This window comes from Manis javanica, chromosome 8 (assembly GCF_040802235.1).
Source record: "Manis javanica isolate MJ-LG chromosome 8, MJ_LKY, whole genome shotgun sequence".
Classification (NCBI taxonomy): Eukaryota; Metazoa; Chordata; class Mammalia; order Pholidota; family Manidae; genus Manis; species Manis javanica.
The window spans coordinates 73844033-73870410 of NC_133163.1; the positions used below are offsets into that span (position 1 = coordinate 73844033).

General features: G+C 48.9%; 1 protein-coding gene and 1 long non-coding RNA gene across 4 annotated transcripts in view; one reads left to right on the plus strand and one right to left on the minus strand.

Annotated features, from left to right (window-relative positions):
• Positions 1-2068, plus strand: part of LOC140843110 (uncharacterized) — a 45528-nt gene extending 43460 nt beyond the window's left edge. Inside the window, exon 2 of the long non-coding RNA XR_012120601.1 lies at positions 1884-2068. This is a non-coding gene — a long non-coding RNA (uncharacterized lncRNA). The remainder of the gene's footprint in view (positions 1-1883) is intronic.
• DHRS4 (dehydrogenase/reductase 4) overlaps positions 1-4920 on the minus strand; it is a 47198-nt gene extending 42278 nt beyond the window's left edge. Inside the window, exon 1 of one of the 3 annotated variants that reach the window (XM_073211489.1) lies at positions 4878-4920. Coding sequence is in view for 2 of the 3 variants with exons in the window: in XM_073211487.1 (XP_073067588.1) it covers positions 4678-4875 (198 nt within the window). In the remaining variant the exon portion in view is untranslated. Of the gene's footprint in view, positions 1-1948; positions 2062-4677 lie in introns of those variants that run through there. The other 2 variants (XM_073211487.1, XM_073211491.1) reach the window with 2 other exon arrangements.
• Between the last annotated feature and the right edge of the window lie 21458 nt (positions 4921-26378).

The window sequence follows — 26378 nt, forward strand, 5'->3', positions numbered from 1 at the left end:
GCTCCCTTTTTCCCCCTCCTCCTTTCGTTCCTTCCGCCAAAAATTCCTTCCGCTGAAAATTCCTAGTACTAGGTTCCTCGTGACTCCGGCACTCTGCCTTCTTAGAGAAGTCTGGGTGATGACCCACACTTCCTAAGAAATTCCGACTCGTATACGAGTTTCTGCAGACCACCAAGGATCATCAGGGACGCCCTTTGTCTCCTTGCGGTCTGCTCCCAGTCCGAGGATCTCCGTTCATCTTCCCCTGTTTGTCTCCTTCTCTGTCCTTTAGCCATGGGAGCCTCCTCATCCCTCCCTAAAGATTCACCTCTTGAATGCCTGCTCAAGTATCTAGCCACCCTCTCCCTGAAACCTGATATAAAACCAAAACTTCTCCGTAAATATTACTCCCAAGATTGGCCAACATACCACCTAGACAATAACAACCAATGGGCCGCAGGGGGAACTCTTGATCCTAACATTACTCACGATCTCTTTAACTACTGCCAGCGCCTGAAAAAATGGAAGGAAATTCCCTATATCGAAGCTTTCCACCTCCTCCTCCCCCCGCCTCCCCCCAAGTTCTCCTAGCCAGCAAGCTATCTCCCCGGCAGAAGCCTCCCGTTCACTCCCTTCCCCCTCCTCCTCCGGCCCCCCTTGCCGCCGCTGCCTCCTCCTCCCCCCACCTCCCCCCAAGTTCTCCTAGCCTGCAAGCCATCTCCCCCGCAGAAGCCTCCCATTCACTCCCTTCCCCCTCCTCCTCCCGTGCCCCTTGCCGCCACCGCCTCCTCCTCTCCCCACCTCCCCCCAACTTCTCCTAGCCTGCAAGCCGTCTCTCCCGCACAAGCCTCCTGCCCCCCCCCTTCCTCCTCCTCTCCTACAACAGCCCCTCCCCTTTCCTCCACTACCACCACTGTCGTCTGTGCCACCTCCACCCCCTCAGAAGCCTCCACCCCACAGAAGCCTCCGGTTCACTCCCTTCCCCTTCTTCTCCTACAACAGGCCTTCTCCCTTCCTCCCCCACCATCTCCTCCCCCATCTCACCTCCTCTGCCTTCCTCCCCCTCACCTGCCCCTCCCCCGCAGATTGAGCCTGAGCCTTCCAGCCCCCCTTTAACTAAGTCCCGGGGGCCTCCTCTGTCTTTGCCCTTATCACCTGTTTCTCCCCCACAGACGGAGCCAGAACCCTTCAGTCCCCCTCAGACTTGGTCCCGAGGGCCTCCCAAAATTATCGCCCCCCTCCGGGAGGTAGCAGGATCCGAAGGCATCATACGCATTCACGTCCCTTTCTCCTTAGGAGATTTAGCCCAACTTGAGAAATGCCTACGTTCCTTTTCCACTGATCCCATGACATATATCAGGGAGTTTCAATTGACCCTCCAGTCATACAGCCTCACACATCATGACATTTTCATGCTCCTGGCCACCTCAGCCATTGGGGCAGGATTTTCAGGGGGAGCCTTGGGTCACTCTCTATGGGCAATTAGAGATCTCAACACCAAACTTGAGGGAGCCCTGACATCCACTGCCGATTCCCTGGCCTCTCTCCAAAGACAGGTCACTTTGCTAGCTAAGGTTACCCTTCAAAACCGGCGGGCCTTAGATATGCTTGCAGCCGAGAAGGGCGGCACCTGCGTCTTCCTCCGGGAAGAGTGCTGCTATTACATCAACGAATCCGGCATTGTAGAAACTGACATTACCAAACTCACCGACCTTGCCTCCAGCTTCCACTCTGCTTCCAATTCCAACCCATTCTCTTCAATACTAACAAACCCTTTCCTCACCTGGCTCTGGCCCACTGCAGGCCCCATAATAATCATTCTTCTTACCTGTCTCTTCTTGCCTTGTATAGTAAAGTTTATCAAATCCCAAGTTGGCAAAATCTCTAATCAAACTTTCAACCAGCTTTTACTCAGGAACTATCAGCTTCTGGCCACAGAAGATCCCTCACCCTCAAGTAACCTCCTCACCATACGCTGAGATGGACCCCTCTCTCCGTTGGAAACTGTTCCTGGAAACACTGGCCGCAGACGCCTGGCTTCTGGCACCCATATCCTCTTGGCACCACTGGAATCAACAGGTCCTCGACCTATAGTTACAGGGAACCTTCATTGATTTCCAAACCTAAAGAAGTCCACATCTACTCGTCCTTACTGTAGGGAGTCCTATCAACTCTTTCCTCCCAATCCTCAAGCCCTCACTCCCTTCTCCACCCCCGTTCAGCAGGAAGCAGTCAGAGAGAAAGCAACCCCATAGAGGAGAAAGGGGGGAATGAAGGGCCCCCACCCGTAAGATGGCAAACTTCCTGCTTCTCTTCGGCATCCTCGGTTCCCGCCGGTGCCACCTGAAGCCCAATCACCTCTCTCCCCCCTCCCAATCTCAGCACCCAGCCAATATCCACCAGCCCTGTAGAAGTAGCACCTCAATCATCTTATGTCCCTTCCTATATAACCCAGCACCTTTCCCTAATAAAGCGGATTTCTCCGGTGAATTGCTGCTGTGTGTCTCTCCTTCCTTTCAATACATTAATACAGTATTATTAATATGCTTATTTGCTACACTTGTTTACTTATTTTTAGCAACCATGCTAGATTACTTAGAAAACTTTTACTAAACATTAGACAAAGTCAAGCTTTTCTTTAAGCATCTTCTTGAAATGTTTAACAGGTAACATCAACTTAAATGACTTTAAGTAAACTTTGGCAGCTAATAACTATAAGGACATGCACGCCTCAGCCAAACCCAAATTAGCATTAATGCTTAACATTTTTTATCAGATTTTCTGGAAGTTTTAGAATGCCCAATTTTCACAAGCGCTTCTCTTTAAATCAATTTCATTAATACGATCCAGAGGTAGAAAGAGATTTTCATTTACACACTTAGACACACAAACATACAGACCGAGACATAATAAGGTTCCCTCTGGCAGCCATCCGACATTGAAAACTGGCTACTCGCTAGAACAAAAAGTCTGCCACCAACCCTTCTGGACTTCCACACTGAGGTTGTTAGCTCTTCCCCTGATATCTTTAACCTGTAAAAGAGTGGTTAGATTAAATGTTCCCTCCGGCAGCCAGCAAACGTTAAAGGATGGCCACTCGGAGGTGCAGAAAACACGAAATTTTCCCTGACATCCATGCTCAAATTGTGAGCTCTCTCCCTAACGTCTGAGAAAAATGGTCTGTCATGAGAGAGAAGGGGGTTGTCTGAGTCTGTCTCATTTCTTCTGTCAACAAGGCTTAAGACAAACACGACAAACAAACAGGCGCCTGCATAGAAGAATCTGCCACGGCCGCGGAGGCAAAACTGAAAGTAAGTTGAGGGCCTGTCGGACTGCAGCGGCAGCCAACTTTCCTCACAGATGAGGACCTCGTCCTCCAGACGGGGGCAAGGGATGTCTCCCTTGCCAAGACCCCCGGTCGACGACCTGCCAGCGTGTTTGCCTAAGTCAATGCTGACTCTGATACAGATTGGAGCTCCTACTGGCTTATACAGGCTTGTTCGTGAACAAAAACAGTGAGACACAAAGACAGACAGATAACTGAGTGCACTCACCAGCTGGCACAGGGCTGTCTGGGTTGGGAGTCCTGGGGGTCTCTGGGATCCCAGATGAGCCCCCAAATGTTGTGCCCAAAGTCACGAATCCCAGAAGACCACCAAGGAGCCAACACTGATGCAAAAGCAAAGAGCCTTTATTCGAGCTAGCTCGAGCTCAATCTCTCATCTACACCAACGCAGTGGCAAGATGACAGAGAAAGAGAGTGCGTTTTCCCCAGAACAAAGGTTTTATGGGCTCCCAGGGCGGTTTGGGGGGTGATGAGTCATGGATTTGGTCAATTGGCAGGGTCTAGGGGTGGTGGGTGTACTTCTTGCTGACTGGAGGGGAGAGAGACCAAGCTCCAATTGGGTGAAATAGGATCTGGGTCCCAATTGGCTGAGGTAGGATCCGGGTCTCAACTGGCTAAAATAGAATCTGGAAGCTTGCCCTTTCACTTTAACTGGAGATCAGGCCAGGAGAACCTGAGTCATTGAACACAACATTAAGGTCTAGATGGGAGTGCAAAGTCCAAAAAGCCTGCACATATGAGATTTCACTTTACTCTCCGCTCCAGTGGCAATAATTAATCAAGGTGGTGAGGAGGCTAAAATTGAAAGTTCCCTCAGGGGGCCAGCGAGATTGATTGTCCAAGGGATACTGAGGCCCAGCCTCAGAGCAAAGAAAGACTAGCTTCTATTTGCAAACTTCTCAGAACAAATATAGAGTAGCCGAATTAGAAATGAGACACCACAGTGGGGTCTGAGCCTCTGCTTTTGAGGGCTGGTTCCCCATGTCTGCGCCACACCCCAGCTAATCCCGCTGAGAGGAGCACCCAGCGTCCCAAACACGTCAAGTCAGGGGAGACGTCCTGGGAGCCTGGGTGAGGGACGTCTCCCATACTGCAGGGCCAGGGGTGGACCAGATGCCCGCAGACATCCTGTGGCCTGGGGTAGGGACATCTCCCATACCGCAGGCCCAGGGGTGGATCGGATGCCCACAGACATCCTGGGGCCTGGGGTAGGGACATCTCCCATACCGCGGGGCCAGGGGCAGGCCGATGCCTGCAGAGGGTGGGCCACCTGGACGTACGTATGATTTCTAATGGACCAGGTGAAATGGAGTTAGGGAGGGAAACAGACCAGGGGAAACTGAGGGACTCACCAGAAAATAGTCAATGCAGTGGAGAGCAGGCTGAGGTCCTGGGTCGGGGAAGGAGGGGGCGGAGCCACCAGTGGCCGGTTGGGGCTCCGCACTCACACTCCTTCCTGGATTTTTCGGCACCAAATGTAAGATAAATTTTAGCCAAAATAAGCAGGCGAAGAGAGGCAACAAAGGGCCAGGTAGTTTATTTGAATGCATACCGGGGTGATGTTCCACAGCCTGGATATTACAGGCCAGAGAAGTCACACCCAGTCAGGGAGGTGAGGGCTTATAAGGGATTAGGAGAGGGAGGAGTAGGCAAGCTGTCCAAGGGGGTGTGGAGAGGTATGATTGGCTAAAGGTGACATAATAGACAACTAGAAACTTTTTTTCCTTCCAAGAGGGAGGAGGCTGACATCCGGGACTTAGTTGGCACATCAGAAGGATGGAATTCAGGAAGAGCTGTCCCCTTTCCATATAAGGCATGGATTTTGAGGTCTGGTCTGTTCTCCCCCTATGGCATCTCTCTGTTCTGTTTGCATGTCCTTGTTTTTCCTTCCTCCAGCCTAACAGTATCTGCTTCATATATTTGAAAAGAGACTCCAACCACTTTCTGATTTCTGTGTGCAGTTTCCTGCAGTTGCTCTTTCAGAAGTAATTAAAACACAGTTTTCTGTATGTTTTTCAGTCTTTTCTGAGTGGTGAAACTTTTTCAGGGAGCCTGCATTAATTTTTCCAGTTTAATGCATTCTCCCTTAAGCAGTCTTAGTGACTGATCTCTGCTGTACTGCTGAAAATTCTTTAGCAAAATTTGTGATTGATCTTAATAGACTCTGTGATTAGGAGTTTGACTTGATTTCTACTCACTCCCATCTTCCTGGGTAATTTTCCTACTGTGGGTAAAATTGTAACATTTCCAGAATATCTCACCTGGCTTTAGTATATTTGTATGTCAATAGGCATTCAGAGGTGGAAAGAAGTATGGCTTTAGTGCAGTTGCATCTTTCCTCAGGGGTAGAGAAGTTCATCTCCATTATCAATGGGTGATTACCTGGGTAACAGAGGGCCTATCTGTACCTGAGAGGGGAGGGGGAGGGCTGGTGTGGTGGTTGCTGTAGCAGAGAAGAAAGATGGCCTGGTACTGCAATTTCTGAGAAATAAACGGGTTTTAAACTTTATTTCTCCCTTTGACTGATTTTGGTTTTTAGGGGTATTTTGCCCCGGGATTTCCTTTCCCTGCACTGACTCCTACCATGTCAGGTCTTTCTATCCTCTGATTCAATAGAGTCTAGAATGAAACTGAAGACCAAAGATGGGATTAGAACTAGAGAGCCAAACATTGTAAATAAAAAGCTGAAAAAAGTATTTTTGTGCTTTGTTGCTGCTGTTAGAGTTAAAACTGGGCCTAAGAAAGGAGGAGTGTGGATGGAATAACGGAGTAAAATCTTACCACAAACCACTTAATAACTCTATTTATTACCTACATTCCCAGAGTTTCTGAACCTTCCAGACATCTTGCAAGCAATAAAGGCTACATTGGATTCCTTAGCTACAAATGAAGGAGATGCTGAATTATTTCCAAGGTCTTTTTTGAAAGGAAAGGAGCGACACACAGCAGCAATTCACTGGAGAATTCCACTTTATTAGGGAAAGGTGCTGGGTTATATAGGAAAGGGCATGAGCTGATTGAGATGTCACTTCTACGAGGCTGGTGGCTATTGGCTAGGTGCTGGGATTAGGAGGGATGAGGGGTGAGTTCGCCATCTTACTGGTGGGGGCCCTTCATCCCCCCCTTTCTTCTCTATGGGGATGTGGACGTTGCTTTCTCTCTGACTGCTTCCTGTTGAACGGGGGCAGAGAAGGGAGTGAGGGCTTGAGGATTGGGAGGAAAGGGTTGATAGGACTCCCCACAGTAAGGACGAGTAGGTGTGGACTTCTTCAGGTTGGAAATCAATGAAGGTTCCCTGTAACCATAGGTCGAGGACATGTTGGTTCCAATGGTGCCAAGAGGATACGGGTGCCAGAAGCCAGGCATCTGCGGCCAGTGTTTCCAGGAACAGTTTCCAGCAGAGAGAGGGGTCCATGTCAGCGTGTGGTGAGGAGGTCACGTGAGGGTGAGGGATCTTCTGTGGCTAGAAGCTGGTAGTTCTGAGTAAAAGTTGGTTGAAAGTTTGATTACAGATTTTTCTGACTTGGTATTTGATGAACTTTATTATACAGGGTATGAAGAGACAGGCGAGAAGAATGATTATTATGGGGCCTGCAATGGGCCAGAGCCAGGTGAGGAAGGGCTTTGTTAGTATTGAAGAGAATGGGTTGGAAGTGGAAGCAGAGTGGAAGCTGGAGGCAAGGTCGGTGAGTTTGGTAATGTCAGTTTCTACAATGCCGGATTCGTTGATGTAATAGCAGCACTCTTCCCGGAGGAAGACGCAGGTGCCGCCCTTCTCGGCTGCAAGCATATCTAAGGCCCGCCGGTTTTAAAGGGTGACCTTAGTTAGCGAAGTGACCTGTCTTTGGAGAGAGGCCAGGGAATCGCCAGTGGATGTCAGGGCTCCCTCAAGTTTGGCATTGAGATCTCTAATTGCCCATAGAGAGTGACCCAAGGCTCCCCCTGAAAATCCTGCCCCAATGGCTGAGGTGGCTAGGGTAATACCGACCATAATGGGAAGGAAAGCAGCCCTTCTTGTGCGCAAGGGCAAGGGAGGTTGGAGCTCAAGAAATTCTGCCATGCTGTAAAGTGTAAACTGTGGGATTAGGGTGACGAGAATGCAGGGTATATTGGAGTTGGGAGGCAGTGAGTTGAAAAGACTGCCATTACACTAAAAGAAGTATCCTGGTTGCATAAAAGTCTTAGAGCTGGAGGTAGGGGTGTAGATAGAGAGGCAGTGAAGTGCGCTGGAGGGGGGTGGAGTTGGGCCTACACAGTGGTGGATGGTGAGATTATCTGCATATTCTGATTCCCATAGGGGTATGTCTGCCAGGAGACAGAGGGGTTGTCCTTCTGCATGGAAGGAGTAGTTGGAAATATTAAGGGGCACGGCGGCCAGCAGTGGGCACTGTAGTGATGCGCACAAGAAACAATTGGCGGTGTTGAGGGTGTGGTTGAGAAAGATGATGAAGTCTTGAATGAGCTGTAACCAAGAGTAGGAGAAATTGGAAGAGGGCAGGGATAAGAAGATGAAGAGGCGCCGTCAAGAGTCTGGATAATAACTTTTTCGGAATGTCTGATATCGGATGCAACTTGAGAGATCTGGGAATGAGAGAGGGAACATACTCTCGAGAGATATGAAGGGTACCGTGGGGGGTCGAGGACCCCCCGTAGTAAACTGAGGCTGTGACTCTGGCAGCCCTTCGAGAGTCCCAGGGATCTGGGATTGATAAGGAAAATGATCCGTTGGGATATTTCATGAAACGGTTGGAGGAGTAATACTGTGGGTACTGGAAGTTACCCATGTAGTGAATGGCGCAAGACCAGTAGGGACATCCTCCGTAGGTGTCTTGCCATCACCTGCAACAGACTTGTCTTTGGTCACAGAGGAAGCAGAGGTAGGGAGAATAAAGGTAGCTGTTAGTGAACACTTCAGTGGAGGGGGGAAAGTGGAGGTATAAAGGCTCAGAGCAGCCTTTCAGAGGGCAGTCTGATGTGGCAATGAGGGCAGTAATTTTTGTTTGATGCTGTGTGTAAGTCTGTCTGACTTTGAATTGCCATACAAATGAGTCTGGGGTGGCGGAGAAGACAATAGGAATGAGGAAAAAAAGCGAGAGAGCAGTAAAGGAGGAAAAAATCATGATTCGGGTGTGGATAGCAAAGGGTGTGAACGGGAGATGCGGAGTTTCAAGGGATCAGAGGGATGAGGCGTGGTAGAGTAGACAGCATCTTGGGCTGTATCCGAAGGACTCTGAATTGTGACTGATGGGTCTTGGGTGTCCAGAGAAGGTGGGTCCTGGGAGCTTGGTTTCAACCTGGAGATATGAATCCAAGGGGTGACAGAGTTATCAGGCAGTGAGAATTTGGCAGCCGAGGGGGTGCAGAGAATAACTGGGTGTGGACCTTCCCATTTCAGGGTGAGAGAGGGCCTATCCTCTGGCAGCTTATAAAACACTAGTTGGCCGGGCCGTTAGACAGGAGGATTTTGGGAGGCGGATGGATCAGGAAGGAGCCAATCCTGATATTTCCACAATTCAGTGTGGAGGAGAGAGAGTAGTGGAAGGGCCATATTGGTAGGAATTGGTCCTTTGTGGGTAGGGAGCCCTGGGGGTAGAATCAGGCAGCCGTACATGATCTCAAAGGGCGACAAGAAAGAAGGTTTCTTTGGAAGGGCCCAAATGCGGAATAGAGCTAAGGGAAGTAAGCGAACCCAGTCAAGGTGTAGTTCTAGAGATATTTTGGTCAGGATGTCTTTTAGAGTCCTATTGGCTCTTTCTACTTTTCCCGAAGCCTGTGGTCAATAAGGACAGTGTAGATGCCAGAGGAGTGAGAACGACTTGGAGAGGTTCTGAATGATTTGGTCAGTGAACTCAGGGCCGTTATCTGATTGGAGGGAAGTGGGCATCCCGAACCTAGGAAAGATCCGGGTGAGGAGGATAGAGGTAACCACGGACGCTCGTTTGTTAGTGGTGGGGAAAGCTTCGACCCATCCTGAAAATGTATCTACTAACATGAGTAGGTATCTGGTATGCCATACAAGGGGCATGTTAGTGAAGTCTATTTGCCAATCTGCGGCGGGGACATTACCCCTTGCTTGATGAGCCAGGAAGAGTTGGGCCTTGAGGGGGGTATTAGGGTTAGTGCTTTGGCAGATGGTGTACCTGCAGGTGATTTGGTCAAGTAGGGTTTTGTCTTCAGGAGAGAGAGAAAAAAAGGATTGTAAAAAATGGATCAAGGATTGTTGGCTAGTATGGAACAGATCGTGTAAGAAGCGGAAGAGGGACTCTTTGTCCTGGGAACAGAGGGTGTCTTGTGATAAGGCTAAAACCGCAAGGGCAGACGGATTGTTGTCTGGTGTGTCTTCTGATAGGGCAACTGACCAGGCTACTCTGTCAGCTTTGTTGTTACCTCTTGCAATGGGGAAGTCATCCTTTTGATGTGACTTGCAGTGGACTATGCCCAGTCGGTGTGAGAGTTGTGAAGCCTCTAGGAGTTTAATTATTAAGGCTGAATTAGTGATGGAATTTCCTTTTGTGGTGAAGAGGCCTTGTTCTTTCCATACTACAGCATGAGACAAGAGAATGTGCAATACGTATTTGGAGTCAGTGTACAGTGTGAGAGATGTGTCATGGGCCAGAGAGCAAGTTCTGGTGGCTGCAATGAGTTTGGCCTGTTGATTGGTTGTACCGTGGGGTAGGACTCGTGCCTTGATGATGTCTTTGAGGGAGACTACTGCATATCCTGCATAGTGGGTACCCTCATGTTTAAAGGAGGACCCATCAGTAAACCAGATGAGGTCGGAGTGTGAGAGGGCTCCTTTGGAGATCGTGGAGTGGCACGGAAGGAAGTTGTGAAGGGCTTCCAGGCAATCACGCGAGGGAGTATGAGGAGAGTAGGGTAGAGGAAGAAGAGTAGCCGGATTTTGGTGGGGGGGCAAGGGAGGAAAAAAATGTCTGGATTTTGGAGGAAAAAGGATAGTAAGGTCAGGAGTCTGGAGGGAGGGAGAATCTGTAAACTTTTGTAGGTTAAGAGGTCCTTTAGGTGATGTGGGGATAGAATTGTAAGGGGCGCCCCGAATGTTAGTTTATGAGCTTCCTTCTGCAAGAGCTGTCCAGTGGCTAATGCCCGTAGGCAGGGGGCCCATGCCCGAACTGTGGGGTCTAATTGCTTGGAGAGCTAAGCTACTGGGGCAAAGGATGGGCCATAATATTGGCCTAGGACTCCTAGTGCTTGACAGGACCTTTCATGGATGTATAATGAGAAGGGCTTTGACAAATCAGGAAGATGGAGAGCTGGGGCTTCCACAAGGGCTTGACAGAGCTTAATGAAGGAGTGTCGGGGTGAGGAAGATAATGGTTCTTCAGGGGGGCCCTTGCTGACGTCGTATAGGGGTCTTGCCAACAGGGAGAAGTTAGGGATCCACGCTCTAAAATACCCAGCTAGGCCTAGAAAGGAAAGGATTTCTGTCTTGGTTTTGGGAACAGGCAGGTCAGAGAGGAGTCGTTTTCTGTCTAAGGTAATGGACTTTCTTTGTTGAGACAGAAGGATTCCGAGGTAAGTGACAGAAGAGGAAGAGATTTGAGTTTTGATGGGGGATACCCGGTAACAAGCTAGAAGGTTAAGTAGGGAGGCAGTGTCAAGTTGAGACTGTTCCCACGAGAGACTGCTGAGTAGAAGATCGTCCATGTATTGTAATAAGGTGGACTCGGAGTGATCATGATGAAACTGTTCGAGGTCCTGAGCTAGGACCTGTCGAAAAATATGGGGACTATCTCGGAAGCCTTGTGACAAAACTGTCCAAGTGAGTTGTTCAGAATGTCTTGTGTATGGGTCCATCCAGGTGAAGGTGAAAAAATCTTGGGAGGAGGGGTCTAGAGGGATGGAGAAAAATGCGTTCTTGAGATCTAGGACTGAGAAGTGGGAGGCCGAGGCAGGGATTCACGATAAAAGGGTGTACGGATTTGGAACCAAGGGATGGATAGGGATGACGGCCATGTTGATGAGGTGAAGGTCTTGGACAAGGCGGAAAGATCCGTTGTTTTTTTCAACAGCTAATATGGGGGTGTTAAATGGGGAGTGAGTGGGACTGAGATAATTTTTGTTTAAAAGATCTTGAATGATGGGTTGAAGGCCTATGAGGGCTGAAGTGGTTAGGGGGTATTGGGCCTGACAGATATACTGAGAGGGGTCACGTAATTTGATAGAGGCAGGGGGACATAGAGCCACAGGGGGGCTTGTAATGTCCCAAACTTTGGGATTTACAGGGTGTATGAGAGTGGAACCAGAGCTTTCATTGAATAGAGGGGGTCGTCGGCTATGAGGGCCATCAGAAAGGGAGTACTGGGGGCTGTGGGAGTGGATAGTTATGGAAACGTGGAGGAGGGAAAGGATGTCCTGTCTTAGTAAACGGATGGGACACTGGGGCATAACCAGGAAGGAGTGGGAGAAAGGTATGGGATTGTCTTGGATTGTGCATAAAAGGGGGGAGGTTTAATGGGAAAATCTGTTTACCTCCTACCCTGACTATAGGAGTAATGGCAGGCGTGGTAGGGCCCTGGTATTCTTGCAAGACTGAGAAGGTGGCTCCTGTGTCTAGGAGGAAGGAGATGGGGCGACCGTCTGCTATTAAAGTAATACTGGGCTCCTGTTTGGTGATGGAAATGGTCGGGCGAGAAGCCCCCGGGCCCCGTCAATCTTCTTCTGCCAGTCCCACTGCGGTGGGCTTAGGATGGGGGTTGTTCATTCAGTCTCCCCTTCGGGTGGTTGCGCAATCAGACCCCCAGTGGCTCTTTTTGTGGCATCTGGGGCATGGGGTGGTAGGAGATCTGGGGGAGGGGCACACCCTTGACCAAAGTCCTTCTTTTCCACACTTGAAACAAGCTCTGGGGAGGGGCTTGTTTGCATACGGGCGCCCAGGTTGTGGTTTTATCAGCTGGGCCAACATTTGGAAGTTGGCATGATCAGCCTTTTGTTTCCAGTGTTCTTTCTCCTCCTCCCAGTTATGGAAGACTTTAAAGGCCACTGTTAGGATCTCAGTCTGTGGGGTAGCGGGGCCCTGTTCTAACTTTTTGAGTTTAGCTTTAATGTTGGGGTATCTTTGAGCTAGGAAGTATGTCATAAGGACATGTCTTCCTTCAGGTGTTTCTGGGTCTAGGCTGGTATACTGTAATAGGGCTTGAGTGAGTCTGTCTAAGAACTCTCTCCTTTGAATTATGTCTTGGAGCTTTTGAAAATTGACTACTTTACGAGCTGCCTTTTTCAGACCTGCTATTAAGCAGCAGGCAAAGATATCTCGAGAGGGGAGACCCACGGTGGTGTTATAACCCCAGTGTGGGTCTTGTTTGGGGACAGCGGTGGGGCCAGTGGGATAGGTGGGGTCAGTCCTGTGGGTTTCGGTAGCGTGCGTTTGGGCGAAGTCCCAAAGTTGTCTATGCTCTTCAGGGAGGAGGGTATTGGCCAGGAGCATGAAAATGTCATGATGTGTGAGGCTGTAAGACTGGAGGGTGGTCCATTGAAACTCCCTGATGTATGTCGTGGGATCAGTGGAAAAGGAACCTAGGTGTTTCTCAAGTTGGGCTAAATCTCCTAGGGAGAAAGAGACATGAACGTGCACGATGCCTTCAGGTTTGCCACCTCCCGGAGGGGGGGGCGATACTTTTGGCAGGCCCTCGGAACCGAGTCTGAGGGGGACCGAAGGGTTCTGGCTCAGTCTGTGGGGGAGAGACAGGTGATAGGGGCAAGGACAGAGGCGGCTCCTGGGACTTAGTTAGAGTGGGGCTGAAAGGCTCAGGCTCGATTTGAGGGGGGGAAAGGCGAGGGGGACGAAGGCTTAGTGGGTGAGGTGGGGGAGGAGATGGTGGTGGAGGAAGTGGGAGGGGCTGTTGTAGGAGAGGAGGGGGAAGGGAGAGGACGGGAGGCTTCTGTGGGGGGAGGAGGTGGAGGCAGCGGCGATGGCGGAAGAGGGCAGAGGGGTTGTAGGAGGGGGAGGGGCTGAAGGGGGAAGCCTGTATGGTGGAGGTTCATTGGCTGGGTCAAAGGTAATCGAAGAGGGACTGGGAGTGTGTGGAGGAGAGGGAGACGGCTTGCAGGCTAGGAGAACTTGGGGTGGGGAACAGGTGGTGCAGATGCTGGGATTTTGAGCTCGGAGGCGAAAAGCTTCAATATAGGGAATCTCCTTCCATTTTTTCAGGCACTGGCAGTAGTTAAAAAGATCACAAGTAATGTTAGGATCAAGAGTTCCCCCTGCAGGCCATTGGTTGTTATTGTCTATGGGTATGTCAGCCAATCTTGGGAGCAATACTTACGGAGAAGTTTTGGTTTTATATCAGGTTTCAGGGAGAGGGTAGCTAGATACTTGAGCAGGCATTCAAGAGATGAACTTTCAGGGAGTGATGAGGAGGCTCCCATGGCTAAAGGACAGAGAAGGAGATGAACAGGGGAAGATGAAAGGAGATCCTTGGACTGGGAGTAGACCACAAGGAGACAAAGGGCATCCCCGATGATCCTTGGTGGTCTGCGGAAACTCGTATACGAGTTGGAATTTCTTAGGAAGTGTGAATCGTCACCCAGACTTCTCTAAGAAGGCAGAGTGCTGGAGTCATGAGGAACCTAGTACTAGGAATTTTCGGCAGAAGGAACGGAAGGAGGAGGGGGAAAAGGGAGCGTTCTCATCTGCAAAGGAGTCACCTCGTTTATGGCTGTTGGAGGAGGGGCCTGAGGGTCCACCGCAGCTGTGAAGGCCTGAGGCGGGGAGAGTTCCATCCTCATCCCCAAGCGTCAGGGCCTTGCCGGATGATCACGGTCAATGGTGCTGCGATAGCTCGGGGATGAGTGGCCCGCTCCGGGGGAAAACTTACCCAAAGGCCAAAGAGGAGTGGTGAGTGTGATGAGCCAGTGCCAGAAAAAGAGGACGAGGGCAAGCTGCTGCTGGTGTCGGGGGGAAGACGGGGCCCAGTTGGGGTGTCCCATCGCCCAGGTTTTGGCACCAATGAAAGGAAGGAGCGACACACAGCAGCAATTCACTGGAGAATTCCGCTTTATTAGGGAAAGGTGCTGGATTATGTAGGAAGGGGCATGAGCTGATTGAGGTACTACTTCTACGGGGCTGGTGGCTATTGGCTGGGTGCTGAGATTGGGAAGGGGGCGAGAGGTGATTGGGCTTCAGGTGGCGCCGGCGGGAGCCGAAGACCCGGAAGAGAAGCAGGAAGTTCGCCATCTTATGGGTGATGGCCCTTCATGTATAACAGTAAGCATATATGCAAACAGCCTGAGAATTTTTGTGATAACTAAAATTTTTAAAGTTTGCTAAGTTATATAGACATATTTTGTGCCTAATGAGAAATTGTGTTGTAAAGCACATTTCCAAAAATGATAATATATGTTCATAGATGTATCAATCTGAAGAATGGTAGTGTAACAGTTTACGGTGGCCTATTTTTCAGTGTTCAGTGAAAGTTAAACTATCAAATGATTTTAAGTTCTAATGAAAACTACTTAAATAAGGAAAACATTTCTCTATGCTAAAAGATGTATGTTTTAATAAGAGAAGGTATAAAGAATGAAAACTCGTCTGCATGCTAAAGAAAGTGTTTTTTGATAAAAGAAAGTAACTTTGTTCTAAAGTACAGCTGTTTATTTAAAATGGGACAGAGAGACAGAGACAAAGAAAGAGAGAGCAGTGTGGTGTAGCAGCATGGTGCCTTTTGTTGTGGTGGATCAGCTCAGCCTGTTGCTTTGGGGGAGGGTCAGGATGTTTAGAGATAAGCGGTGATAAACCCAGTCAAGCCCCAGGCAAGCCCAGGCATAATTCTCACCGGTTTATGTGCTTGGGACCATGGGGCAAATGAAGAATAAATTACTATATTCTTACAGATATAGTCATGCTATGTGAAATTAAAGCAAGTGAGTCTTGATATCAAGTGCACAGCAAAATCAGAATTTTGTTTCCAGTTTAAAAAAAAAGTTTTCTTTAACTGTTAGTCTGCTCTTAATGTTCAAAGATTGCAAAAGGTTCTCTAATTGTTTTATCAAAGCAGTTTCTCATGCTTAAAGTCTCAGTGAGTTGCCAGAATATTTTTAAAAAATGAAATGTTAATATTAAAAAGACTAAAAGCTAAAGTTTGTTAACAACTGTGTAACCTTTATTTGTCTTTGAAATATTTTGTTATCATTCTGGTTAAATAGATAAGTATTGCTTCATAGCTGAAAGGAAAGGAGCAACACACAGCAGCAATTCACTGGAGAAATCCGCTTTATTAGGGAAAGGTGCTGGGTTATATAGGAAGGGGCATGGGGTGATTGTGGTGTTACTTCTATGGGGCTGGTGGCTATTGGCTAGGTGCTGGGATTGGGAGGGGGGAGAGAGGTGATTGGGCTTCAGGTGGTGCCGGCGGGAACCGAGGATGCCGAAAAGAAGCCAGAAGTTTGCCATCTTACTGGTGGGGGCCCTTCATTCCCCCCTTTCTCCTCTATGGGGTTGTGGACGTTGCTTTCTCTCTGACTGCTTCCTGCTGAACGGGGGCCAAGAAGGGAGTGAGGGCTTGAGGATTGGAAGGAAAGGGTTGATAGGACTCCCCACAGTAAAGATGAGTAGATGTGGACTTCTTTAGGTTTGGAAATCAATGAAGGTTCCCTGTAACTATAGGTCGAGGACCTGTTGATTCCAATGGTGCCAAGAGGATATGGGTGCCAGAAGCCAGGCGTCTGCGGCCATTGTTTCCAGGAACAGTTTCCAGCAGAGAGAGGGGTCCATCTCAGTGTGTGGTGAGGAGGTTACTTGAGGGTGAGGGATCTTCTGTGGCCAGAAGCTGGTAGTTCCTGAGTAAAAGCTGGTTGAAAGCTTGATTAGAGATTTTTCTGGCTTGGGATTTGATGAACTTTATTATACAGGGTAAGAAGAGACAGGTGAGAAGAATGATTATTATGGGGCCTGCAATGGGCCAGACCCAGGTAAGGAAGGGGTTTGTTAGTATTGAAGAGAATGGATTGGAAGTGGAAGCAGAGTGGAGGCTGGAGGCAAAGTCGGTGAGTTTGGTAATGTCAGTTTCTACAATGTGGATTCATTCATGTAATAGCAGCACTCTTCCTGGAGGAAGATGCAGGTGCCACTCTTCTCGGCTGTAAGCATATCTAAGGCCCGCCGGTTTTGAAGGGTGACCTTAGCTAGTGAATTGACCTGTCTTTGGAGAGAGGCTAAGGAATCGGCAGTGGATGTCAGGTCTCCCTCAAGTTTGGCGTTGAGATCTCTAATTGCCCATAGAGAGTGACCCAAGGCTCCTCCCGAAAACCCTGCCCCAATGGCTGAGGTGGTCAAAGAGATACCAGCCATGATGGGAAGGAAAGTAGCCCTTTTTGTGCACGAGGGCAAGGGAGGTTGGAGCTCAAGAAATTCTGCCATGCTGTAAAGTGTGAGCTGTGGGATTAAGGTGATGAGAATGCAGGGTGTATCGGAGTTGGGAGGCAGCGAGTTGAAAAGACTGCCATTACACCAAAAGAAGTGTCCCGGTTGCATAAAAGTCTTAGAGCCAGAGAAAGGGGTGTAGATAGAGAGGCAGTGAAGTGCGCTGGAGGGGGGTGGAGTTGGGCCTACACAGTGGTGGATGGTGAGATTATCTGCGTATTCTGGTTCCCATAGGGGTATGTCTGCCAGGGGACAGAGGGGTTGTCCTTCTGCATGGAAGGAGTAGTTGGAAATATTAAGGGGCACGGTGGCCAGCAGTGATGCACACAAGAAACAATTGGCGGTGTTGAGGGTGTGGTTGAGAAAGATGGTGAAGTCTTGAATGAGCTGTAACCAAGAGTAGGAGGAATAAGAAGATGAAGAGGCGCTGTCAAGAGTTTGGATAATGACTTTTTCAGAATGTCTGATATCAGATGCAACTTGAGAGATCTGGGAATGAGAGGGAACATACTCTCGAGAGATATGAAGGGTACCGTGGTGGGTCGAGGACCCCCCATAGTAAACTGAGGCTATGACTCTGGCAGCCCTTCGAGAGTCCCAGGGATCTGGGATTGATAAGGAAAATGATCCGTTGGGATATTTCATGAAACGGTTGGAGGAGTAATACTGTGGGTACTGGAAGTTACCCATGTAGTGAATGGCGCAAGACCAGTAGGGACATCCCCCGTAGGTGTCTTGCCATCACCTGCAACAGGCTTGTCTTTGGTCACAGAGGAAGCAGAGGTAGGGAGAATAAAGGTAGCTGTTAGTGAACACTTCAGTGGAGGGGGGAAAGTGGAGGTATAAAGGCTCAGAGCAGCCTTTCAGAGGGCAGTCTGATGTGGCAATGAGGGCAGTAATTTTTGTTTGATGCTGTGTGTAAGTCTGTCTGACTTTGAATTGCCATACAAAGGAGGCTGGGGTGGCGGGGAAGACAATAGGAATGAGGAAAAAAAGCGAGAGAGCAGTAAAGGAGGAAAAAATCATGATTCGGGTGTGGATAGCAAAGGGTGTGAACGGGAGATGTGGAGTTTCAAGGGATCAGAGGGATGAGGCGTGGTAGAGTAGACAGCATCTTGGGCTGTATCTGAAGGACTCTGGATTGTGACTGATGGGTCTTGGGTGTCCAGAGAAGGTGGGTCCTGTGTATTTGGTTTCAACCTGGAGATATGAATCCAAGGGGTGACAGAGTTATCAGGCAGTGAGAATTTGGCAGCCGAGGGGGTGCAGAGAATAACTGGGTGTGGACCTTCCCATTTTGAGGTGAGAGAGGGCCGATCTTCTGGTGGCTTATAAAACACTAGTTGGCTGGGCTGTAAGACAGGAGGATTTTGGGAGGCAGACGGATCAGGAAGGAGCCAATCCTGATATTTCCACAATTCAGTGTGGAGGAGAGAGAGTAGTGGAAGGGCCATATTGGGAGGAATTGGTTCTTTGTGGGAAGGGAACCCCAGGGGTAGAATCATGTGGCCGTACATGATCTCAAAGGGTGACAAGGTATCTGGTATGCCATACAGGGGGCATGTTAGTGAAGTCTTTTTGCCAATCTGTAGCGGGGACATTACCCCTTGCTTGATGAGCAGGAAGGGTCGGGCCTTGAGGGGGGTATTAGGGTTAGTGCTTTGGCAGATGGTGTACCTGCAGGTGATTTGGTCAAGTAGGGTTTTGTCTTCAGGAGGGAGAGAAAAAAAAAGATTGTAAAAAATGGATCAAGGATTGGGGGCTGGGATGGAACAGATCATGTAAGAGGCGGAAGAGAGACTCTTTGTCCTGGGAACAGAGGGTGTCTTGTGATAAGGCTAAAACTGCAAGGGCAGATGAATTGTTGTCTGGTGTGTCTTCTGATAGGGCAACTGACCAGGCTACTCTGTCGACTTTGTTGTTACCTCTTGCAATGGGGGAGTCATCCTTTTGATGTGCATTGGACTATGCCTAGTCGGTGTGGGAGTTGTGAAGCCTCTAGAAGTTTAGTAATTAAGGCTGAATTAGTTATGGAATTTGCTTTTGTGGTGAGGAGGCCTCATTGTTTCCATACTGCCGCATGAGACAAGAGAATGTGGAATATGTACTTGGAGTCAGTGTACAATGTGAGACGTGTCCCGGGCCAGAGTGCAAGCTCTGGTGGCTGCAATGAGTTTGGCCTGTTGATTGGTTGTACCAGGGGGTAGGGCTCGTGCCTCAATGACGTCTTCGTGGGAGACTACCTCGTATCCTGTGTAGTGGGTGCCCTCATGTTTAAAGGAGGACCCATCAGTAAACCAGATGAGGTCGGAGTGTGAGAGGGCTCCTTGAGAGATTGTGGAGTGGCACGGAAGGCAGTTGTGAAGGGCTTCTAGGCAATCACGTGAGGGAGTATGAGGAGAGTAGGGTAGAGGAAGAAGAGTGGCCGGATTCAGGGGCTGGCAGGGGAGGAAAGAAATGTCTGGATTTTGGAGGAAAGAGGACAGTAAGGTCAGGAGTCTGGAGCGAGGGAGGTTCTGTAAACTTCTGTAGGTTAAGAGGTCCTTTAGGTTATGTGGGGACAGAATGGTAAGGGGTGCCCCGAATGTTAATTTATGAGCTTCCTTCTGCAAGAGCTGTCCAGTGGCTAATACCCGTAGGCAGGGGGCCCATCCCCAAGCTGTGGGGTCTAATTGCTTGGAGAGCTAAGCTACTGGGGCAAAGGATGGGCCATAATACTGTCGTAGGACTCCTCGAGCTTGACTGGACCTCTCATGAATGTATAATGACAATGGTTTCGACAAATCAGGGAGATGGAGAGCTGGAGCTTGCACAAGGGCTTGATAGAGCTTAATGAAGGAGTGTCAGGGTGAGGAGGATAATGGTTCTTCAGGGGGGCCCTTGCTGACGTCGTATAGGGGTCTTGCCAACAGGGAGAAGTTAGGGATCCACGCTCTAAAATACCCAGCTAGGCCTAGAAAGGAAAGGATTTCTGTCTTGGTTTTGGGAACAGGCAGGTCAGAGAGGAGTCGTTTTCTGTCTAAGGTAATGGACTTTCTTTGTTGAGACAGAAGGATTCCGAGGTAAGTGACAGAAGAGGAAGAGATTTGAGTTTTGATGGGGGATACCCGGTAACAAGCTAGAAGGTTAAGTAGGGAGGCAGTGTCAAGTTGAGACTGTTCCCACGAGAGACTGCTGAGTAGAAGATCGTCCATGTATTGTAATAAGGTGGACTCGGAGTGATCATGATGAAACTGTTCGAGGTCCTGAGCTAGGACCTGTCGAAAAATATGGGGACTATCTCGGAAGCCTTGTGACAAAACTGTCCAAGTGAGTTGTTCAGAATGTCTTGTGTATGGGTCCATCCAGGTGAAGGTGAAAAAATCTTGGGAGGAGGGGTCTAGAGGGATGGAGAAAAATGCGTTCTTGAGATCTAGGACTGAGAAGTGGGAGGCCGAGGCAGGGATTCACGATAAAAGGGTGTACGGATTTGGAACCAAGGGATGGATAGGGATGACGGCCATGTTGATGAGGTGAAGGTCTTGGACAAGGCGGAAAGATCCGTTGTTTTTTACAACAGCTAATATGGGGGTGTTAAATGGGGAGTGAGTGGGACTGAGATAATTTTTGTTTAAAAGATCTTGAATGATGGGTTGAAGGCCTATGAGGGCTGAAGTGGTTAGGGGGTATTGGGCCTGACAGATATACTGAGAGGGGTCACGTAATTTGATAGAGGCAGGGGGACATAGAGCCACAGGGGGGCTTGTAATGTCCCAAACTTTGGGATTTACAGGGTGTATGAGAGTGGAACCAGAGCTTTCATTGGGTAGAGGGGGTCGTCGGCTATGAGGGCCATCAGAAAGGGAGTACTGGGGGCTGTGGGAGTGGATAGTTATGGAAACGTGGAGGAGGGAAAGGATGTCCTGTCTTAGTAAACGGATGGGACACTGGGGCATAACCAGGAAGGAGTGGGAGAAAGGTATGGGATTGTCTTGGAGTGTACATAAAAGGGGGGGGGTTAATGGGAAAATCTGTTTACCTCCTACCCCGACTATAGGAGTAATGGCAGGCGTGGTAGGGCCCTGGTATTCTCGCAAGACTGAGAAGGTGGCTCCTGTATCTAGGAGGAAGGAGATGGGGCGACTGTCTACTGTTAAAGTAACCCTGGACTCCTGTTTGGTGATGGAAACAGTCAGGTGAGAAGCCCCCGGGCCCCGTCAATCTTCTTCTGCCAGTCCCACTACGGTGGAATTAGAATGGGGGTTGTTCATCCAGCCTCCCCTTCGGGTGGTTGGGCAATCAGACCCCCAGTGGCTCTTTTTGTGGCATCTGGGGCATGGGGTGGTAGATCTGTGGGAGGGGCACACCCTTGACCAATGTCCCTCTTTTCCACACTTGAAACAAGCTCCTGGGGCAGGCTTGTTTGTAGAGGGGCGCCCAGGTTGTGGTTTTATCAGCTGGGCCATCATTTGGAAATTGGCTTGATCAGCCTTTTGTTTACGGCATTCTTTCTCCTCCTCCTGGTTATGGAAGACTTTAAAGGCCACTGTTAGGTTCTCAGTCTGTGGGGTAGCGGGGCCCTGTTCTAACTTTTTGAGTTTAGCTTTAATGTTGGGGTATCTTTGAGCTAGGAAGTATGTCATAAGGACATGTCTTCCTTCAGGTGTTTCTGGGTCCAGGCTGGTATACTGTAATAGGGCTTGAGTGAGTCTGTTTAAGAACTTGGAGGGAGTTTCCTCTCTCCTTTGAATTATATCTTGGAGCTTTTGAAAATTGACTACTTTACGAGCTGCCTTTCTCAGACCTGCTATTAAGCAGTAGGCGAAGATATCTTGAGAGTGGAGACCCATGGTGGTGTTATAATCCCAGTGTGTGTCTTGTTCAGGGACTGCGGTGGGGCCAGTGGGATAGGTGGGGTCAGTCCTGTGGGTTTCGGTATTGTGCGTTTGGGCGATGTCCCAAACTCGTCTGCGCTCTTCAGGGAGGAGAGTATTGGCCAGGAGCATGAAAATGTCATGTATGAGGCTGTAAGACTGAAGGGTCCATTGAAACTCCCTGATGTATGTTGTGGGATCAGTGGAAAAGGAACCTAGGTGTTTCTCTAGTTGGGCTAAATCTCCTAAGGGGAAAGGTACATGAATGCGCACGATACCTTCGGATCCTGCTACCTCCCGTTGGGGGGGCGAAAATTTTGGGAGGCCCTCGGGACCGAGTCTGAGGGGGCAAAGATGGATGAGGCTCCTGGAACTTAGTTAGAGGGGGGCTGAAAGGCTCAGACTCGATCTGTGGGAGGGGGGGAGGTGAGGAGGACGGAGGAGGAGGGGGTGAGGTTGGGGAGGAGATGGTGGTGGAGGGAGGAGAGGAGGGTAAGTTATAGGACGGGAGGCTTCTGCGGGGGTGGAGGCAGCAGTGGCGGTGGTGTTAGAGGAAGGGGTTGTAGGAGGGGGAGGGACCGAAGGGGGAAGCCTGTATGGCGGAGGCTCGTCAGCTGGGTCAACGGTAATTGAAGAGGGACTGGGAGTGTGGGGAGGGGACGGAGATGGCTTTCAGGCTTGGAGAACTTGGGGTGGGGAGCAGGTGGCGCAGAGGCTGGGAATTTGAGCTAGGACGCGAAAACTTCAATATAGGGAATCTCCTTCCATTTCTTCCAGCGCTGGCAGTAGTTAAAAAGATCACGAGTGATGTTAGGATCAAGAGTTCCCCCTGTGGGCCATTGGTTGTTATTGTCCAGGGGGTATGTCGGCCAATGTTGGGAGCAACATTTACGTAGGAGTTTAGGTTTTATATCAGGCGTCAGGGAGAGGGTAGCCAGATGCTTAAGCAGGCATTCAAGAGGTGAACTTTCAGGGAGGGATGAGGAGGCTCCCATGGCTAAAGGACAGAGAAGGAAACAAATAGGGGAAGACGAACGGAGATCCTTGGACTGGAAGCAGACCGCAAGGTGACAAAGGGCATCCCTGATGATCCTTGGTGGTCTGCGGAAACTCGAAGTCGGAATTTCTTAGGAAGTGTGGGTCATCACCCAGACTTCTCTAAGAAGGCATAGTGCTGGAGTCACGAGGTACCTAGTACTAGGAATTTTCGGCAGACAGAATGGATTTTGGCAGACGGAACAGAGGAAGGAGGGGGGAAAAAAGGGAGCGTTCTCATCCGCAAAGGAGTCACCTCGTTTATGGATGTTGGAGGGGGGGGCCTGAGGGTCCGCCGCAGCCGTGAAGGCCTAAGGAGGGGAGAGCAACGGAGTCACCTTGTTTATGGCTGTTGGAGGGTGGCCTGAGGGTCTGCCACAGCTGTGAAGGCCTGAGGTGGGGATTTATGGCTGTTGGAGGAGGGGCCTGAGGGACCTGTGCAGCCATGAAAGCCTGAGGCGGGGAGAGTTCCCTCCTCGTCCCCGAGCATCAGGGCCTTGCCGGACGATCACGGTCAATGACACTGCGATAGCTCGGGGGAGAGTGGCCAACCCCAGGGAAATTTTGCTTAAAAAGTTTCGGCACTGATGGAAGGGATGGTGAGTGCGTTTATGACTGTTGGAGGGGGGGCCTGAGGGTCTGCCGCAGCCGTGAAGGCCTGAGGTGGGGATTTATGGCTGTTGGAGGAGGGGCCTGAGGGTCCGCAGCAGCCGTGAAGGCCTGAGGCGGGGAGAGTTCCTTCCTCGTCCCCGAGCGTCAGGGCCTTGCCAGACGATCACCGTCAATGGCACTGCGATAGCTCGGGAAAGAGTGGCCTACTCCGGGGGAAAAACTTACCTAAAGGCCAGAGAGGAGTGGTGAGTGTGATGAGCCAGTGCTGGAAAAAGAGGACAAGGGCAAGCTGCTGCTGGGGGGAAGACGGGGCCCAGTTGGGGTGTCCTGTCTCCCGGATTTCAGCACCAATGAAAGGAAAGGAGCGACACACAACAGCAATTCCCTGGAGAAATCGGCTTTATTAGGGAAAGGTGCTGGGTTATATAGGAAGGGGCATGAGCTGATTGTGGTGTTACTTCTACGGGGCTGGTGGCTATTGGCTAGGTGCTGGGATTGGAGGGGGCCGAGAAGTGATTGGGCTTCAGGTGGCGCCGGCGGGAACCGAGGACCCCGAAGAGAAGCCGGAAGTTCACCATCTTACTGGTGGGGGCCCTTCAATAGCAACCTATAATCCTATTTAAGCAAGTGCCAAAAAAAAAAAAAAATTAAATGCAAAAAGGTGCTTTTACCTCTAGTTAACTCTGATATTTTCCAGAGGGCCCCTGGAACACGTCAGAGGAATTTTTTCTCATTGGAGAAAGTATTTGACTAATTTGGCTTATTTATCTGATATATATATATTTACCAGGAAAGCACTGTCAAAGAGAATGATGCTAAACTTTGTTACTGAATGTTTTGTGTTACAGAAATATCCAAATTTTCTTATATCAACTCTTACAGTAAGTTCTCATCAAGTCTTTAACCATTGTCATTTGAAGTCTTTTGTCATTTATAGTCACTGTTTTATTATTCCTAAACTAGTAAAGAACTAGATTTCAGCAGAACAGGTATTAGTTACATAAGATTACATAAACTAAAGAAAATGATTTTGTGTCTTTTTGTTTCAAATGTTGCTTATAAAGTGTTTTAAGCTTGTTCTCTTAAGCTGACAACAGTTTAGAAAATGACTATCTTTATAAGCAGAATTGAAACTTTTATCTTTCTCTCTACCTGATCCCTCCAGAATTTAAAAACTTTCAGTGACTATTTTTATATTCCATGGCAGTATGTTTATTTGCACAAGTTCAATAAGAATCTGCTTTTCTTGTAAGAAGACTAATTAAAAACACTGGTTATACTACCAAGGCTTTAACTGGAATGTCATACCTGAGAGACATGTGCATAAACTCAGATATGAACAACTTTAAGGAATTAAGATTGACTTTATAAAGCCAACAAGCCCCTTAGAAGAACTGGCCTGGTACCTTGCTTACAGAGTTCCCAGCAGCCTTACCAGGTGAGTAAGGAAGGTCACTTCCTGGCAGGTGCAGGAACCTCAAGAAGAGAAGAATTCACCCAAATCTACAGGTACTGAAGGCACAAGTTCATGGCAAGTCTGGCTTGGCTTTCTGGCCTCAAGAAGCCCTTAAACATTCAATCTGAAATTCCTTACAAAAAGTTCCAGCAAAGCATATTTAAAAGAGCCTGTGTAATCAATTGCTCTTCTTGCTGCACTTATGCAAATAATCAAGCCAGCTGTTAAATATTTTCTTAACCTGGTTACTTCTAATAAAAATGAGGGTGATTTTAGAGAAAGTATTATTTCAATAACGCAGCCTTATCCATACTAAATCCTAATAATGTTAGGGTCCAGGACTCCAGGGTTTCCCAGGGAACAAGACACACGGACACGGAGATGAAAATCCAAGCAAAGTGTTTATTCAGCCAGCAAGCTGGGGTCGACAGCACCTCCCCTGACACGCAGGCCGAGTCCGAGCTGCCGACCCCCAAGCAACTTTAGGTATGGTTTATATGGGATTTCTACAGTCATTGCACCAGAGCCTGCACATTACCCCAACCAATGAATTTGAAACACATTCTATACTTTGGCCAATAAAATTGGAACAGGGATACACCAGGTGCCTGACCTTTGCACAAGCATTCCTAGGTGACTTATCACGAGTTTCAACCCCAGGGGGGTCGTTTACTTCCAGTTATCTAACTTAGGGCAGGGTCCAGGAATGTTAGCCTCACGTAGTTTCTATGAAAACTGGGTGGCTCAGCCCTGTTCCCTGCATTCCTCTACAATACTAGTCATTGGGACATAAACTAGATCCAGAATTCCACCTTCTTCAAAATATCTAGCTATGTTTTAGTTTTCTCCTGTCATGCAATTAAAATTTTACTATTTCTAGTTCATATTCAACCATGCATTCTTAATCTCATCAAGTTTGTCCTTTCAGAATGGAAAATCCAACTCCAGATGTTGCTACATAACCTAATAATACAATTTGTTTTATCTTGCCTAGAAGCCACAAAACTGCAAATAGTAATAGAAGTGAAACCCAGAATAGAAGCGCCAAACTTCTGAGGCCCTCTCAACTGACCAGTGATGGAGACCTAGCTGCACCCTTTACTGCGTCCCCTTCTCAGCACGAAGCAGCCAGAGCGGTCATCGCCCCCTTTCCCTAGCAGCAGCTAGTCTCTATCTGTAGATGGGAAAATGAGACAGGGACCATAGCCTTAGACAGAATAAAGTGAGAGCCTCTGAAGAAAGCAAGGCAGGATATTTGCAATCAGAGCAATGTAACTACATGCTGGAAACCCCCCTCCTACTAAAACTATGTTGAACATTAAGCTCTAGAATCATTCTTCAGTGAGATCAGTTAATGTTCCCCAGATAAAGAAGAGTAGCACATGTTTTATTATGCTAATCATTTGTAATCGTGTATTGTCGGGAGCCGTAGGCCATAGAAACAATGGTCTTGCCCTTTTCGCCTAGGTCTCTAGTTTCTCAAGCCTGCCCCGTTTAGGAAAGATTAATTGACCCAGTTTGCGATTAGACAGCTGGGATAGAGATTAAGCAGCTGCCGTGATAACATCTCCTCCTTAGTAAAACATTCTGTTTTTTCTCAGTAATCCCCCACCCATGATCTTTTCCAGAGAACATTCTTCAGTTAGGTATCCCAGCAACCTAGATAACCCTTGCCACTTCAGCTGGGGCTGTTTCCCCCTCCTAGCTCCTATATAATCT